Genomic DNA, 14,582 nt, shown 5'->3' with positions numbered 1-14,582 from the left:
AGGAACGACGAGCAGGAGCGGAGGGCCGTCAGGGCGAAGGTTGCGGCGGTAGAGGATGTCATCCTGAAGGACAAAGAGTTGGAGCGAAGGATCGGGGTTGGCACAGGTGAGGCGGTCAATAAGGGGACGCAAGGAGGAATCTTGCCGTTGCTCGGCCGCGATGTTAAGCAGATCAGAGATAGCGAATAAGCACGGGCCGAGGTCATTGTCTCCGGGATCTGGCGGCTCCACAGGGTGACGAGACAGGCAGTCAGCGTCTTGATGTAGGCGCCCGGACTTGTAAACAACGGTGTAAGAGTACTCTTGCAGGCGCAATGCCCAACGACCAAGCCGGCCTGTGGGGTCCTTGAGCGAAGAAAGCCAGCAAAGAGCGTGGTGGTCCGTCACAACTGAGAAAAGGCGGCCAAACAGGTAGGGTCGAAATTTAGCGACCGCCCAAACAAGGGCGAGGCACTCGCGCTCCGTTATGGAGTAATTGCGCTCGGCGGTGGAAAGAATTAAGACGGCTGGCGTACGCAATGACACGGTCTTGACCTTGGTGACGTTGGGCGAGCACAGCGCCGATACCATATCCGCTGGCGTCTGTGCGAACTTCAGTGGGTGCCGACGGGTCGAAATGGGCCAATATAGGAGGGGAAGTGAGCAATTGGATTAAGGAAGAAAAGGCCTCTCCTTGGGCAGGGCCCCAGGTAAAAGGGCTGTCTTTCTTAAGGAGGTCGGTGAGGGGACGTGCGATGCCAGCAAAATTTTTGATGAAACGTCGGAAATAAGAGCACAGGCTTACAAAGCTGCGTACGCCCCTGGACGATTGCGGAAGAGGGAAGTCTTTGACAGCTTGAACTTTAGCAGGGTCCGGGCGGACACCCGAGGCATCGACCAGATGTCCAAGGATGGTCAGTTGGCGACGATCGAATTGGCATTTCGACGAGTTGAGCTGCAGCCCGGCTTTACGGAAGACAGAAAGAATGCTCGTCAGTCGTTCGAGGTGCGTGGAAAATGAGGGCGAAAAAACCACGACGTCGTCTAAGTAACACAGGCATGTAACCCATTTAAATCCTCGAAGCAAGGAGTCCATCATTCTCTCGAAGGTAGCTGGCGCATTGCAGAGACCGAACGGCATAACTTTGAACTGATATAAGCCGTCTGGTGTGACGAATGCAGCGACAGCGGAAGTACCGCCATCGGCGAGACGAACAACAGCGGAGTGGGCAGGAGTGAGCACTTTCCTTAGGCGACGGCGTAGAGAGGCATTCATAACGGAGACGTGCGCTCCCGTGTCGATGAGAGCGGTAACAGGGATCCCGTCCACGTCTACGCTAAGTATATTCCGTCGGGCTTGTAGAGTCAAAGGAGGATTTCCAAGGTCGGTCGTCGGAGCAGCATCACCTCCAGACGCTGCAGCCATCAGTTTTCCGAACGGGATCGAGCATACGGGCCAGGAAATGATGGGCGTCGAGTTTGGGGCGACGGAGATCGACGACGGTAAGGAGACGACGAGCGGTTAGTTGGAGGGGCCTGAGCGTCGGAGCTTGCGAGCTGTGGTTCATGGGGCGATGACGAGCGGCGGGGATAGAAAGAATCAGGATAGCGGCGGTAGGTCGATGACGGACGGCTTCGGCAGTGTCGGGAGATGTGACCAACTCGGGAGCAGTTAAAACAGATGGGCCTGTCGTCAGGTGTTCTCCACTCATCCGGGTTGCGGCTGCGGCGAGTGTGGTACGGATGTCGGGCACCGAGCACGGGAGACACATTGCGAGCATCTGGGCAACTAATGGAGCATACAGGTCGGATCCCGAGATTGGCGAATTCTTGTCGGACAACAGCCTGTATAAGGGATACTGCAGGGGCACTGTCCGGTACCGATAATTGGGAAATTGTGGGAGACACTGCCTCTAGTTCTCGGCGTACAAGTCGTGTCAGGCTGTCGGATGTTGGCAGGGAGCACGGTTGGGATGAGTCTACGCAGGACGACGTTGCCGCCGTGTTCGGCAACCGCGTGAACTGAGGGGAAATACGGCGGCTTTTCGCTTGTTCAAAGCGGCGGCATTCTTTTAAGATGGCGTCAACCGTTCCACAGTCCTTGTACACCAGCAAGTTAAAGGCGTCGTCTGCAATTCCTTTGAGAACGTGACCTACTTTGTCACTCTCTGACATGGCGGAATCAACTTTCATGCAGAGGGCTAAAATGTCCTGAATATAAGACACATATGACTCTGTTGAGGATTGTGCACGGCATGCAAGCTCCTTCTTCGCAGCCAGCTGACGTCCGAATGGCTTACCAAACAATTCGGTGAGCTTCTGCTTGCACAGGTCCCAACTGGTCAGTTCTTCCTCGTGTGTCTCGAACCAGACCCTTGCAGTGCCCGTCAAGTAGAAAATGACGTTGGCCAACTTCATCGTGGGATCCCACCGGTTGTGTGTGCTCACACGCTCGTACAGCGACAGCCAGTCTTCAACGTCCACGCCATCGGTACCGCAGAATGTGCCCGGGTCTCGAGGGTGGGCTAGGACGACAGTTGGCGTGGCAGGCGCGTCGGTAGCTATCTCGACGGATCGGCTCGTCGGCTCGTCGGGTCAGCGGCATGGCGGCTCGTACCCAGCACCTCCACCAAGAGATGTTACGTAAATGTAGGCACACAAGAAGTAGTCACTGAGGGATGCTGACAGCAGCTCACAGCAGCTCAGTCGAACCACTGCCGGCCAACGGCGCACAGATCACACTTCGTCCTCTTCGCGCTCCGTGCACGAGCCCAGCACTGTCTTCTTCGTTGTCCACTGACAATATTGTACATAAACGTCAGTTCACTAACCGTCGCATCGACCGTTCTTCGCACAGGTCTGCTGAACAGAGGCAGCAGACTGAGACGCACCAAGTCGTAACATTGCGCCGCCCGACGGCGAGTCTGTACCAGCTGGCCCTCCAGTTGCCTTATCCTCGTCTGTAGCGCAGCCGCATCTTCAGCCGACAGAGTCTTGGTTGTTGAGCAGTCCCCTGTTCAAAATAGTGTAATGACAGCAATAAGTAAAACCACACTCTTGATGTCTCGGTTACTGGGCGATTTCAGTAGTGCTGTTTACCACTCACGTCGTTGCATCCCTTTTCTTCATGACCAGCAGGTGCACTAGAGCGTGGAATAGTGTCTGCAAGACCGGGAAAATGACGGAGATTGTGAAACAAGGCACAAGTGTCAATGGTGGGTACCATAGAGTTTCTTACTATTACCTAGAGGGAAAGCTGGCAAGCCGTCTATGGGAGTTTGCATGGAGACCCCACGTGACCACCTCAGCCACCATGGGCGCTCAAAGCATCATGGGGCGGTGAGCTACTTGTTGCAGAACTGCAACTTTTGTCCAAAAAATAATAGAAAAATAAAGCTGTTCGATAACTACAAACGTCCTAACATTCAATATCTTGTCTAATGATTGCAACAAACGAGCAGAAAGGTATTTAAGTGCAAAGTTTGCCTAAAATAAGAGATGACTAGCTTTCCTATTGGCCAAGTGATGAACTCTAAAAAAACTAATATTTCGTAGTTAACAGGCGCACTTTTAAAAGCAAATATGTTTTCAAAAAAAAATGTTGTTGCTTAGATACTTTAAGAGGTTTTTTAATGGCATTTCGGAAGAGTAAAGCCTTTTATTGGCGTCGTGTGTCGTCGAGTTTTCACTACTATGGCTTTTGCACACTGCGTTCGCGCGAAAGTCGTCTGCGCACACACGGACAGCGTTTTTGGAATGAAACATCTTAGTAATGACACTCCGTGTTCCTGAAAAACTACGACTGTTCCGCAACAAGTAGCTCACCGCCCCATGATGCTTTGGGCGTCCATGGTGGCTGAAGTGCAGCGCCGCCAGCTTTCCCTCTAGGTAATAGTAAGAAACTCTATGGTGGGTACCACTCACAGTCAAGAGGGGCGCAAGCTTCTAAGGGGGGCTCCTCAATTACACCACTCACAGGCACAGCAGAACCTGCACGAAAGCCAGCAATCAGTGAGCAAGTGACAAAGGGGTGATTCCACGAGAGATCAAAAGTAATAATAGTTAACATTTTCAAATTATGCAAGTGCCATCAATGCCACCGAATTGAAACCAAGGCAGAGTTGGAAAACTTAGCCCATCGCTATCAATATGCCCTGTTATTGCTTTTCGATATCTCCATCAAACACTTGTCTATGAATTCTTTCAGTCAGCTTTCCACAGTGTCCACATATATAAAGTCAAATGCATTAAGTGGCATTCATTACATTGTGCACATTCTTTCATACTATGCGCAGACAGAATGGGATGTCTTATGAAAAGAAATTTCCACAGATTATGAAGAACCAAATTTTAACAGCATATGTGCTGGCGCATCAGTGTACTTGTCTATGTTTTTGTAATCTAAAATGCTTTTTTCTATTTACTTTTTCTTAATAAGGGGACCTATTTGGTTTGTTTCCATTTTACTTGTAACGTGTATTGCTTTTTATTTTTTCATTCAATATCTTTACCTGCTTTATGAGTGTAATACAGGTTCTTATGCAGCAGAATTATTACTGTTCCTCCTATCCATACAATATACCATGTTAATCAGGTTAACTTAGTTTCTTTTTTAAATAAACAGCAATCACTTAGAAATGTACTGTCTGTATCTTGCCAGGAACACTGCGGCTGTAAGTGACTCAGGGGTGGTGCACACACTAAAGACAAAAAGCAAACCACGAAAGTTTGCTCTGAAATGTGTAGTATGATAACGTTCAACACGGTGCAACTCACAGGAGCTCACATACGAGCCTTGCATCAATTGCTGAGTGCTGGCTGTAGCAAATCCTGCACAAGGAAAAGAGAGTTCGTAAGACTGTGAAAACCTGAAAGTCACAGAAAATTTGCTATGAAAAGCCTATCTACAAGGCCACTTTGCTTACCCTGCCAGGAGCATTGCGGCTCAGAGTATCCCTCAGTAGGTTGCGAAGCTGCAGGAGAAAGGCACCAGCATACTGTGACAGCGAATTGTACTTCGGCTTAGGCGACAATATTATGCAATACAGTACTTACACATATCTTGACATGCAGCTTGTATGTGCCCTTCAACGTTCTCTTGTGGCTCGACAGCTGAAAATGTGAAAAATGATGAACACAGGTATATCAAAGATTGCACAGAGAATGCTGACTGGTGGATATCACTCGCAGTCAACATGTTTGGCAGCTGCCAGCAACACGTCGAGTCCACTTGCATGTGGCAGAGCATGTGACCCTGCGCAAAAGGTGTTTGTGAATGCAATGAGTGAAAAACGAGCAAAACTGAAAAATGAGTGCTGGTTGCAATCATTACGGCCATTACCTTCTGATGTGTATTCCTCCATGCACTCAGACAGGTCAGAAGCGGATGCACCTTCACAAATAACAGACAATGAAAATAAAGCCATGCAGTTATGGCTAATAAAGGCACACTCAACAATATATGCCACTTACCAGTGATGTGGGAGTCAAAGGTGGACATTACTGCAGAGCCTACACAGAGGAGATGGGGAGAATTCAATGCCACGCAACAAGAGGAAAGTAGGAAATTGCGACACACGGCTGCTAACATCCTTCTAACTTCATATCATCAGTATTATTAAAAACCCACAAAAGGAAAATAAATTTAAATTTAAATTGCAATTTCTCTTATACTGCCAGGAGCACTGCGGCTCAGAGTGTTCCTGGGCAGGTTGAGAAGCTGCAGGAGAGAGGCACCAGAACAGTTCAAATGAGGTGCGAACTGCAGGCAAGCTTACGGTATTATGCCAGACAGTATACTCACGCATGTTGTAGTCGGTAACCTGAATGTGCCCCTCATCACTATCTGGTGGCTGAGGAACTGTGAATACAGAACAAATATGGAAAAGCATCAGAGAATGCCTAGGTAAAATATAGCGGTGGATGTCAGTGCACTGAAGTTGACAGCAACATGTCAAGCCTACCTGAACATGACAGAGCATGTGAGCCTGCGCAAGATGAGTCGGTGAATGCAATGAGAGAAAAATGAGCAAAACTGAGAAATGGGCACTAGATTCAAACATTAATGGCATTACCTTCTGATGTACATTCCTCTTGGCCCTTGGCAAGGTTAGGAGCTACACCTTCAGGAATGAAATAGAAAATAATGATGATGTAGCCATATATGCTCCAGAATAAGACCTCACTAATGACTATTGGCGATGTGGGGGTAACATAATAATTAAATGTTGGCTGACCATATAAAAACGTGTAACTCCCAATACTGTATTTTCCGGTGTATAACAAGCACCCTCCATATATGCAGGCTGTCATTGAAAAAGTTGGTATATAAGACGCACCCCAATTTACCCAGATAGGCTCAATTAAACACGCTTGCATGACCATCACGAAATTCACCGTCACTGAGAGAAATTCGTAAGCAACGCTAAGTGATTGAAAAAGGCAACACTCGCGCCATACCCGCCCACGTTTTAGAAAAAAGAAAGAAAAAACGAAACTCTCCCATATGTCCATAACAACATTTTATTTCTACTTAAAACCTTCGAAGCCTTCATCTTCGGATGCGCTATCAAAAAGTTCATCCATTTCTGAGGCAACACGGCTGAAACATTCTCTTCGCACTACACAAAGTTGCAAACGGGGGCTAAAAAAAAAACGACGGCTTGTCTTGGCTTGAAAATGGCTAGAAGCGAGATTGTCGCCATCTTTTGGCATTTCACACTACTTTTGGTTGCGACCTCCGAAACGGTCGCGTGTTTGTGATCCCGGAAGTCGTCATCCGCGCCGTTTCATGATTAAGTTCACCTAAACAAAGTTGCGCACGGCGGTCCCCGTACCGAAGTGTTAACCGTGTTACAACAACGTCATTGGTAGCGATATTTTTTGGGTGAAAAAAGCTTGAACATGAACTGAGTAATTTCCGAACTCGCAAAAAAACACACGAAAAATTCGTGTATAATACGCACCCTTGTACAGGACGCACCAGCAAGATTTTTGAAAAAAAAAGCCGCGTCTTATACACAGGAAAATACGGTAATTGAGTCTGTAGCTTTACCTACACGCACTTCATCTTGGTACTACATTATTACAGCCATAGGTCGGCGCACTCATATCACCTCGCTCAAACTCGCACCCGGGAGTGCAAGTGTGAGTGAGTGGACGTAAATGTGAGCGGCCGTGAGTGCGAGTGTGAGTGAGTGGCCGAATGTGAGTGGGCATGAGCGTGAGTGAGTGGATTAAAATTTTAGTGCACATGAGTGCGAGTTCGAGTGAGTGGTTGAGGTGTGAGTGGATGTTAGGGTGACTGCTAATGAGTGGTTGTGAGTGTGAGTGGACATATGAGTGCGAGTGTGAGTGGATGTGAGTGTGGGTGGGCGTACTCAGGTCCACTAACGCAAGTGAGTGGATGTCTGAGCCTGCATGAGTAAGGTGGATGGAGTGGGATTGTATGCGGACTTCAGCGTGAGTTCTAGTGAGTGGGTGTGAGCATGAGCGGGTATGAGTGGGAGTGCGTGTAAGCGGGCATGAGTTGAGTGGATGTAACTGTGAGTGGGAGTGAGAGGATGTGCATGTGAGAATTATTGTGAGTCTGTGGATATGAATATGAGTAGGCATTGTGTGTGTGCGAGTGAGTGAATATGAGTGTGAACGGGGTTGAGAGTGAGTGAGTGTATATGAGGGTGAGAGGGCAAGAGTATGAGTGCGAGTGAGTGGACGTGTGAGCGGGCATGATTGTGAGTACAAGTGGAGGTGAGTGTCACTGGTCGTGGGTGTGAGTGAGCCCCTTCTCATGGCGCTGACCTAAGATTACAGCAGATTTCAATTCACAGTGATCATGGCTTACTATGACAACTTTCAAATACTGTTGCAATTTTTATTTTGTCAGTGGCCAAAAAGATAGCACCATTCTATCTTTGCAAGAACATCCGTACTGGAAACGGTAAATTTTTTCTATAACGCGTAGTTGCGCTTTGCTCTTACGTTTGGCTGGAGGTTTCCTAGGCAAGGGCTGCTTTCGGTGCGCAAAGATGCTCGGTACAGCATCGCGCTTCAACTTCTTGACACCAAATTTTTGAAGGACCAGGGCCTCAAATTGGTCGCTAGTGAAGTGATCCTAAAAAAAATAAAAAGCAAACATGCGACCATGAAAAAATCGTTTGGGAGTTGTGTTGCGCATAAGTTGCTCGAACACATCGCTGACACACAAGGTGACTTACGCGGGACCTAGCTAGTGGTGGTAATTTGACGCGTACGGGCGGCTAGAGAAAGCGGTTTTTGCAGTTGCGGCATTAGGTAGTGCTAACAATGCCAGCAATCAACAAGGCAGCGCGGCGCCGATCGGCTAGTTCGGCGTCAAGGGGAAGCGAGAACGCGGAAGTGACAGGAAACGCGCGACACACTTACGATGGGCACTATCACACATACGCACAGCTACTGGTCATATTTCGAGAGTAAACGCAAGCCAGCGCGCGCTAGCTGGTGTTTCCACCAACGGTGCCTATACGGTGCCTTGACGATGCATATCGGCGCGATAATTCTCTTTTTGTCTTTCTGTAATATATATATATATATATATATATATAGTAAGAACGTAGACCAACGTTCGAAACGCTTGAAACAATTTATTGACGTTTCGACCGTGGAACGGCCTTCGTCAGAATGTCTGGATAGAGAGGGATGGCACAATATATGTAGGAAAGAACAACGCACAGGATAACAGAGCCAAAAAATTCGATAAAAAGCATCAGGCGCATGTCTACAGAACGATAAATGAATCACAGTGTCAATCACAAGACGATAAATGAACCACAATACACAACAGTTACTTTGCGAAATTTAGTCTATCTGATGTGTTAGCTACATATAATAAACATGGCAATGTACTTTGCTTATAATCAGTCCTAAGATGACAAGTGACCATCTTGAACGCGCGCAACTGCAGAATGTAACGCGTGCGCTTCACCATGTTAGAGCGCAGTTTGATCTGCGCTTATATAGTACGCATGTATGTATAACTGCGGCATGCGCTCAAATTTAAGGAACGTCACTCTACAGTTAGACGTGTGCCTCGCGTCACTTACACGCAGGGTTGCCGTTGGCGGCTACTTTGCGCCAAACTGGCTACTTTTGAAACCCTTCTGGCGATGAAAATTTTAGATTGGCTCCCCGGCTACTTCCTGGACTTTGTACTTTTATTTTGGCGCATTTACTAGCCATTTTTTTAACTTGCCGCCAGCAGGGCCGGTGCGCATCGAGGCATCCCCACGCACGGCTAGGGTAGCTATGTAGCTTACATGCGCGCGCAGAGCGACGCTGAATAAGGTAACATCTCCAGGGAAAAGATTTCACTAGACCAAGGAGCCGTGATAGACCACTGCTTCCAGTTCTTGAGTTACTGCAGCGGTTTCCAAATTCCTTGCATTTCGGAAGCTGCATGCCATCAATCCTGATGACATAGAAAGCACGAAGGAAAGCGAAGACATACTAAAGCTGCCATTGCATTTTTATGGATGTTTCTCCATCGAGCTGGAGTCAGAAATGCGGCAACTGCAAACAATAGCGTGACCTTGATCACACATCATATTTGAGTTTGGGGCACACAGTGGCCGGATCGTACTAAGACACTTGCGGCGAATGGCCTTTTCCACACCTGGCTCAATAAGGCACAAAATTTTGTCAATTTCAGTTTCCAACTCTGATGCTGAGCAAGTGTTCTCCTGTGATAACCTTTTAAAAAAAGAAAAAGGTGCGCAACAATATGATGCTCCAATGCATTACACAAATCAAGTTCGCCCTACGGCTTCAAGGTTAAAACAGATTGTGTCCTACTGGGCTGTTGTCTAGAATGTTACAAAATCACTCGCAAGCTAGATCACACTATCCACGCGCACAGAGCATTTAATAATTCATCTATTTGTAATATACCTGCGCCTTGAAGACCACGAAAAAGGGCTAAAATTTTGTGCTCTTTATTCTGTTTCTTGCGTTGATTTAAAATGCTAACAGTTATTGTTCTTCGATAAAAGTCAGATTCGTAATATCGCTTATATTCTATTTGGCTACAAATTTGGCGCCAAGATTGAATGACATGGCTACTTTTGGCTACTTTCAGCTCAAGTTCTGGCTCCTTTTAAAATGTTCCCAACGGCAACCCTCATGGAGGAAGGAAAACTAAGGAGAGGCCCTTCGTATTCCCAATGCATTGGCGAGAATGTGGCGGAAGTGACGTCAAAATTTAGGCTTAAAAAGTCGGGCCACTAGCAACGTTGTCGTTGTTGCTAAGAAAACTCGGCCCACTAGCAACGGCGTACGGCGTCGTTAGCGTCGTTGTTGCTAGGGGCCCGAATGTTTCTCGGTGGCGGTGGACGGGCTTTCGGCACGGTGTGTTGTTCGGCCTTGCGTGTTACCTGGCGTCGTGACGTTCCGCACGCATCTAAGATTGCTTTTAAATGCAGCAAATAACCTCTCATTTGATATTTTGTTCGTCAAACTTGGTGTCGCTACGCGGAGCGATCGATGCATTGAAATAAATCTCGCGAAAAGGTGGCACTCCGGAACCGCGCTTCGACACGCGAAGAAGCGTTGATTGTTTTGTTCAGCGAACTTTCGCACCTCACCAAACAGCACAGAAACATGAAGCCGCTCTCGGCGATGCTGAGCTGCGTTTCGAAGGCCACACGGCGGGTGTACGGTAGCTCGCGAGGAGGATGGTGCGCAATGTCGTCTTTCTTCGGCTGGCGTCGGAAAAGGTTCACCGCACCTGTGCGCCGGTCTGTGTCTAGGTGCGTGTTTGCGCGGAGGGAGGTGTAGGAGTGTAGCGGAGAGCGGCGCGGTTTTGTGATACCTTTCTTTTACGAAGTGCTTGCGAGCCGCGCTCGATCCCCGCCCCGTAAGCTCGGTGGGGAAAGAAGATAGTGAGGAGAGCCGAGCCAACTTCCGGTTGCTGGGCGGCTTCACAAAAAGTGACGTCAGGGCCTCTCCTTTAGTTCTTTCCTTCCTCCATGGCAACCCTGCAGTAGCCACCCTAACCCTGCTTACACGTTTGCGTGCGTGCATGAGGAAATTTTAATTTCCTTCCTCCAAGCGTGCGTGCAATCACGATGAGCTCAACGCAAGAGCCCTTATGTCGAGCTTACTGCGGCCATACGCTCGATCGCGAACAAACCACTGCACAGCGTAGCTTAAAAAAAAAAAGTAAAACTCAGCAGCTATTGAAAGCACGTCACTTACCTCGCAAAGTCTGGTCGATGGCGTTGCGTTAAAATTCGCCCGGCCAATTCTGTGTAACCAAACCTTCCTCCGGCCCGCGTCGGTTTTTGATGATGGGATCGCGAAGAACCGCTTTCCACCGTCGTGACGGTTCTTGCACCCGAAGGCGCAGCAGCCCGTCATGCCGCCCAGATAGACGGCTTGAAGTTAGGTGACTGACACACGTTCCGAGCAAAAGAAAAGCCGCTGTTCTTTACAGCAAGCAAAGGCGCAGTGTCCGCAACGACGCCTGCCGAACCTACGGTGCGCGGTTGGAGCGAACAATATGGCGTCTGCGGCCACGAAAAGCGCGGGGGGTTTAAAGGGCTTTTGCGCGGGAACCATCGACCAAGGGGCGACGGGCGCAGTAGAGGGAGAGGCGGAGTTCTGCAAAGGTTGTCGTTACTTTAAAAATTTCCAGGGGTTTTATTTCTTCCTCCATGGGCTTTATGGTCGATGGGGCAGTGGCGACCCCACCGAAGTGCGGCGGGAGGCGCAAACAGACCCCATTGCGAAGGCCGTAGGAAGTCGGACTAGGAGCAACGTTGTCTGGGAGCACTGTTTGGAGTCAACCAGTGGAGCCTAGCAAACGCCGCGCTCCTAGGTTTCAGTAGTATCCGCATGAGTCACGACGAAAGTCGCCCGCCTGAACGTGCCCCTGAATCGTTTAGAAAGTTCGGTGGCCAAACTTATGGAAGTAGTTTATAAAGCGTAACATCAAACATTCGAGCCATCCGCCTCGGTAGCGCAGTAGGCAGCGCGTCAGTCTCATAATCTGAAGGTCGTGAGTTCGATCCTCACCCGGGGCAAGGCGGTGTATTTTTTTTTTTTTTTTTGCGGCGCGTTTTTTTTATCATTCAAATTTTGAATCCGAAGGCACTACGCGCACTACCGAATGTTGTGGGCTTACATAAGAACTCGCAGGCTTATGTTGGGAATTGGCAAAAGCGTGTGCGACGAAGAGTAACATAGAATGTGTGTGACGCCGCACAATCACCTGACGCACACAAGCGATAATAGCGACGAATGCAACGAACTCGATTAACTGTTGAATAATCGGACCCAAGAGCGGAACAAATGACAAAACCAGCGTGTGAATGTAAGAACAGCCAATGTAGCCAAGCGAAGCGCTCAAAATAGGTAAGGCTGTGACAGCTCGCCAATTTTCACGGCTGCCATCGGCATCCGCCAACGCTCTTTCCCTCTGCCTGTCCACTTTCCACATTGTTGCGTATGGTTCATGTGGGGCGACCTTTTGTTGCCTCGTTTCGTTGTAGTGAGTGCTGCGGTAGTGTGCGTGCGCGATGGATCCGGAGCACCGCAGAAAGTTCAGAGATCCTGAATTGGTCAGCGCTCTAGTGGCGTGCATAGATTTCAATGTTCTGGCGCCGAGTTTGCAAACGAGGGGCATTCTGACGGCCCCGATGGTCGACGACATTCGGGTGAGATCATCGGCTGTCGCTGCTTGATATGTTCGTGACATGTGTTCGTGACATGTGGTCGTGAACTGCAGTCAGCTGTGAAAGTGGATACACGAACGCTCGCTCGTGCGAGCCGATCTTTCTCAAGCGCTGCGATCGGTGGGACATCGCGGCTTTGTGTGGTCGCATGGAATATGCGTGTTACGACGTGCTCTGAATAACGTTTCCTGACTTTGACTTCCTGCGGTAACTCAAATGGCTTCAGTCAGCGCTGGAATATTGGTATTTTGTTGTTCTCGAGCGAAGCACAAAGACAATCTGTGAAGAGCACGAACGGAAGTTTTACCGACACATTGGTTCTAAGCAGCACGAACCAGGCTGTAGACCATGTTATTTGGTAAACACGTTTACGCATTCAATCCACTTGCTGTCAGCTGTGGAACGTGATAAGAGTGGTGATCTAGCGTTACGCTGTGGTAGCGATAAGATAACGAAATCTTATTTTTAGCGCGCATAAAAAATTGTATACGGAGTACTGCGCAGCGCGAAACTCTGCTTCTTTGGGGCTCGTTATTCAAACTCTGAAAGTGCTCTGAAAGGCAATCAAGAGTGTCGCCAAGCGGTTCAGTAACTAAAATTAATAAAAGCTACCTGCAAGATAACAAGGCCGATACTGTGGATGTACTTGAAATGTGACATTCATGTTTAAAAGAGACAGCTTACTGCCACACGACTTTGGTGTCGTGAGGCAGTAGTCTAGCATGGCTGTCACTGATTTTACCGTATCGAGTCAAACATCGACTGCGTTTAAATGTCATATGACGTTGCAGCGGTTGTCATTTTTTGTGCCCCGAACGGCTGCCAAATTAGCACAGCTGCGGACTATATTGGGAACTACAACCCCTTGGACCGACCTATGTACACCCATATGAACAGTGTGTCAACATCTGAGGACTATATTACTGAAGAAATGGCTATTTTGTCCTTGTCTTTGTGCCTTGGTGGTAATGTGTGAAAGTTTAATGCATGTGTAGTGCATAGCAAATGTCAGCACTTGTTGGTTTTATAAATTTCCTTGCACTTGTGTGAAACTTGCAACTTTTGCAGCTTTCACATCTGTACATTCTGGGAGACAAAATGACTGTGAAAAATTGGGGTATAAACCAAGTGACAGTGTTGCATCAAGTGAAGTCTTTGCTGACGCGAAACTGTTACTGCCTGAAAATATTTTGGTCTTTTTTGCAAATTCTATATTTCTGATGCAATAGCAGTTTTATAGAGAGACTGTTTTTGGCAGCTTTACTTCTGCCCTAGTAGGTATCATTACTTTCGTGTGCATGCAGTCACTCAGTACCTGTGGAAGATATGGAGAGTTAGCTATTAATGGATTACTGGATTAAGCAATGGAGGCTAGTAAGAAGTCAAACAAATATGGCATACACTTTCCTTTCTTCAACAGATTCAATGATGAGGGTCATACCGGCAGTCAGAGCGCGTGCAACTTGTGCTACCACGAGCCAAACAGTTCGTAGATAGCGAAGCAAGAGGTGGTATGAGTCACAATGTTGTAGCTATGTGTGAATTTGGCTGTAGCTTGATTGGTCTTATGATGTAACAATCCTTCACTCATATGTGGTGGCGCATGTTCACTCCAGCCACCAGCGTGCATGTCATTAAAGTTTTTAACATTGTACCCTCTTTTTGGCTTTGTGCCACAAATTTTCAATCTGCGATACCAATTGATCAAGCATTTTCACGCAGTTCAAAGAAGCCTGTTTACGCCCTGTATAACAGGACGTACGGATACAAACAAGTAGAGAGGGAAGGGAAGCTCTGTGCACACGCTATCACATCCTTAGTCAGCTGCCACAACCAGTTGTGTCATAGCACATATCATCTCTTCCTTTATTTCAGTGCCACACACACCACTCACTT

General features: G+C 48.0%; 3 protein-coding genes and 1 non-coding gene across 8 annotated transcripts in view; 2 read left to right on the top strand and 2 right to left on the bottom strand.

Annotated features, from left to right (window-relative positions):
- The first annotated feature begins 356 nt into the window (after positions 1 to 356).
- LOC149362812 (caspase-7-like) overlaps positions 357 to 14,582 on the top strand; it is a 52,557-nt gene continuing 38,331 nt past the window's right edge. The window contains exon 1 of one of the 3 annotated variants that reach the window (XM_089573253.1): positions 357 to 411. Coding sequence is in view for 1 of the 3 variants with exons in the window: in XM_089573251.1 (XP_089429377.1) it covers positions 12,531 to 12,668 (138 nt within the window). In the remaining 2 variants the exon portion in view is untranslated. The other 2 variants (XM_089573251.1, XM_089573252.1) reach the window with 2 other exon arrangements.
- On the bottom strand, positions 1,405 to 2,656 carry LOC149362815 (uncharacterized). The gene has a single exon (XM_089573254.1). The coding sequence runs from the start codon at positions 2,395 to 2,397 to the stop codon at positions 1,405 to 1,407; it is 993 nt and encodes a 330-aa protein (XP_089429380.1). The 5' UTR covers positions 2,398 to 2,656.
- LOC149362814 (THAP domain-containing protein 5-like) lies at positions 3,113 to 11,569 on the bottom strand. Of its 3 annotated transcripts, XM_089573257.1 has the most exons (12): positions 11,209 to 11,569; positions 7,960 to 8,092; positions 6,054 to 6,101; positions 5,943 to 5,966; positions 5,783 to 5,839; positions 5,452 to 5,490; positions 5,321 to 5,371; positions 5,151 to 5,233; positions 5,035 to 5,091; positions 4,905 to 4,952; positions 4,756 to 4,809; positions 3,113 to 3,141 (listed from the first exon to the last, which is right to left on the bottom strand). In XM_089573257.1, exons 1-8 carry the CDS (start codon positions 11,368 to 11,370, stop codon positions 5,160 to 5,162), a joined length of 588 nt encoding a protein of 195 aa, XP_089429383.1. In that variant the 5' UTR covers positions 11,371 to 11,569; the 3' UTR covers positions 3,113 to 3,141; positions 4,756 to 4,809; positions 4,905 to 4,952; positions 5,035 to 5,091; positions 5,151 to 5,159. The 3 variants fall into 3 exon arrangements, with proteins under 3 accessions (XP_089429383.1, XP_089429382.1, XP_089429381.1); XM_089573256.1 differs by having other exon boundaries at positions 3,125 to 3,141; positions 5,035 to 5,233; XM_089573255.1 differs by lacking the exons at positions 3,113 to 3,141; positions 4,756 to 4,809; positions 4,905 to 4,952; positions 5,035 to 5,091 and having other exon boundaries at positions 5,174 to 5,233; positions 5,452 to 5,839.
- TRNAM-CAU (transfer RNA methionine (anticodon CAU)) lies at positions 11,963 to 12,035 on the top strand. The gene has a single exon. It is a non-coding gene; the product is annotated as a tRNA-Met (tRNA).

Source organism: Amblyomma mixtum, chromosome 2 (assembly GCF_055824585.1).
Source record: "Amblyomma mixtum isolate Tamu chromosome 2, ASM5582458v1, whole genome shotgun sequence".
Lineage (NCBI taxonomy): Eukaryota > Metazoa > Arthropoda > Arachnida > Ixodida > Ixodidae > Amblyomma > Amblyomma mixtum.
Note: the sequence above shows the minus strand (reverse complement) of the source record. Positions and strands in the feature narration are given on the sequence as shown.

Bases quoted from the DNA above. Each gene is read 5' to 3' on its own strand.
- LOC149362815 (XM_089573254.1), bottom strand. From the start codon at position 2,397: ATGAAGTTGGCCAACGTCATTTTCTACTTGACGGGCACTGCAAGGGTC.
- LOC149362814 (XM_089573255.1), bottom strand. From the start codon at position 11,370: ATGACGGGCTGCTGCGCCTTCGGGTGCAAGAACCGTCACGACGGTGGA. The intron at 8,093-11,208 runs GTAAGTGACGTG...TATTTTTTTTAG, and splicing joins CATCGACCAGACTTTGCGAG to GATCACTTCACTAGCGACCA. The intron at 5,840-5,942 runs GTAGGCTTGACA...CTGTATTCACAG, and splicing joins ACATGCTCTGTCATGTTCAG to TTCCTCAGCCACCAGATAGT.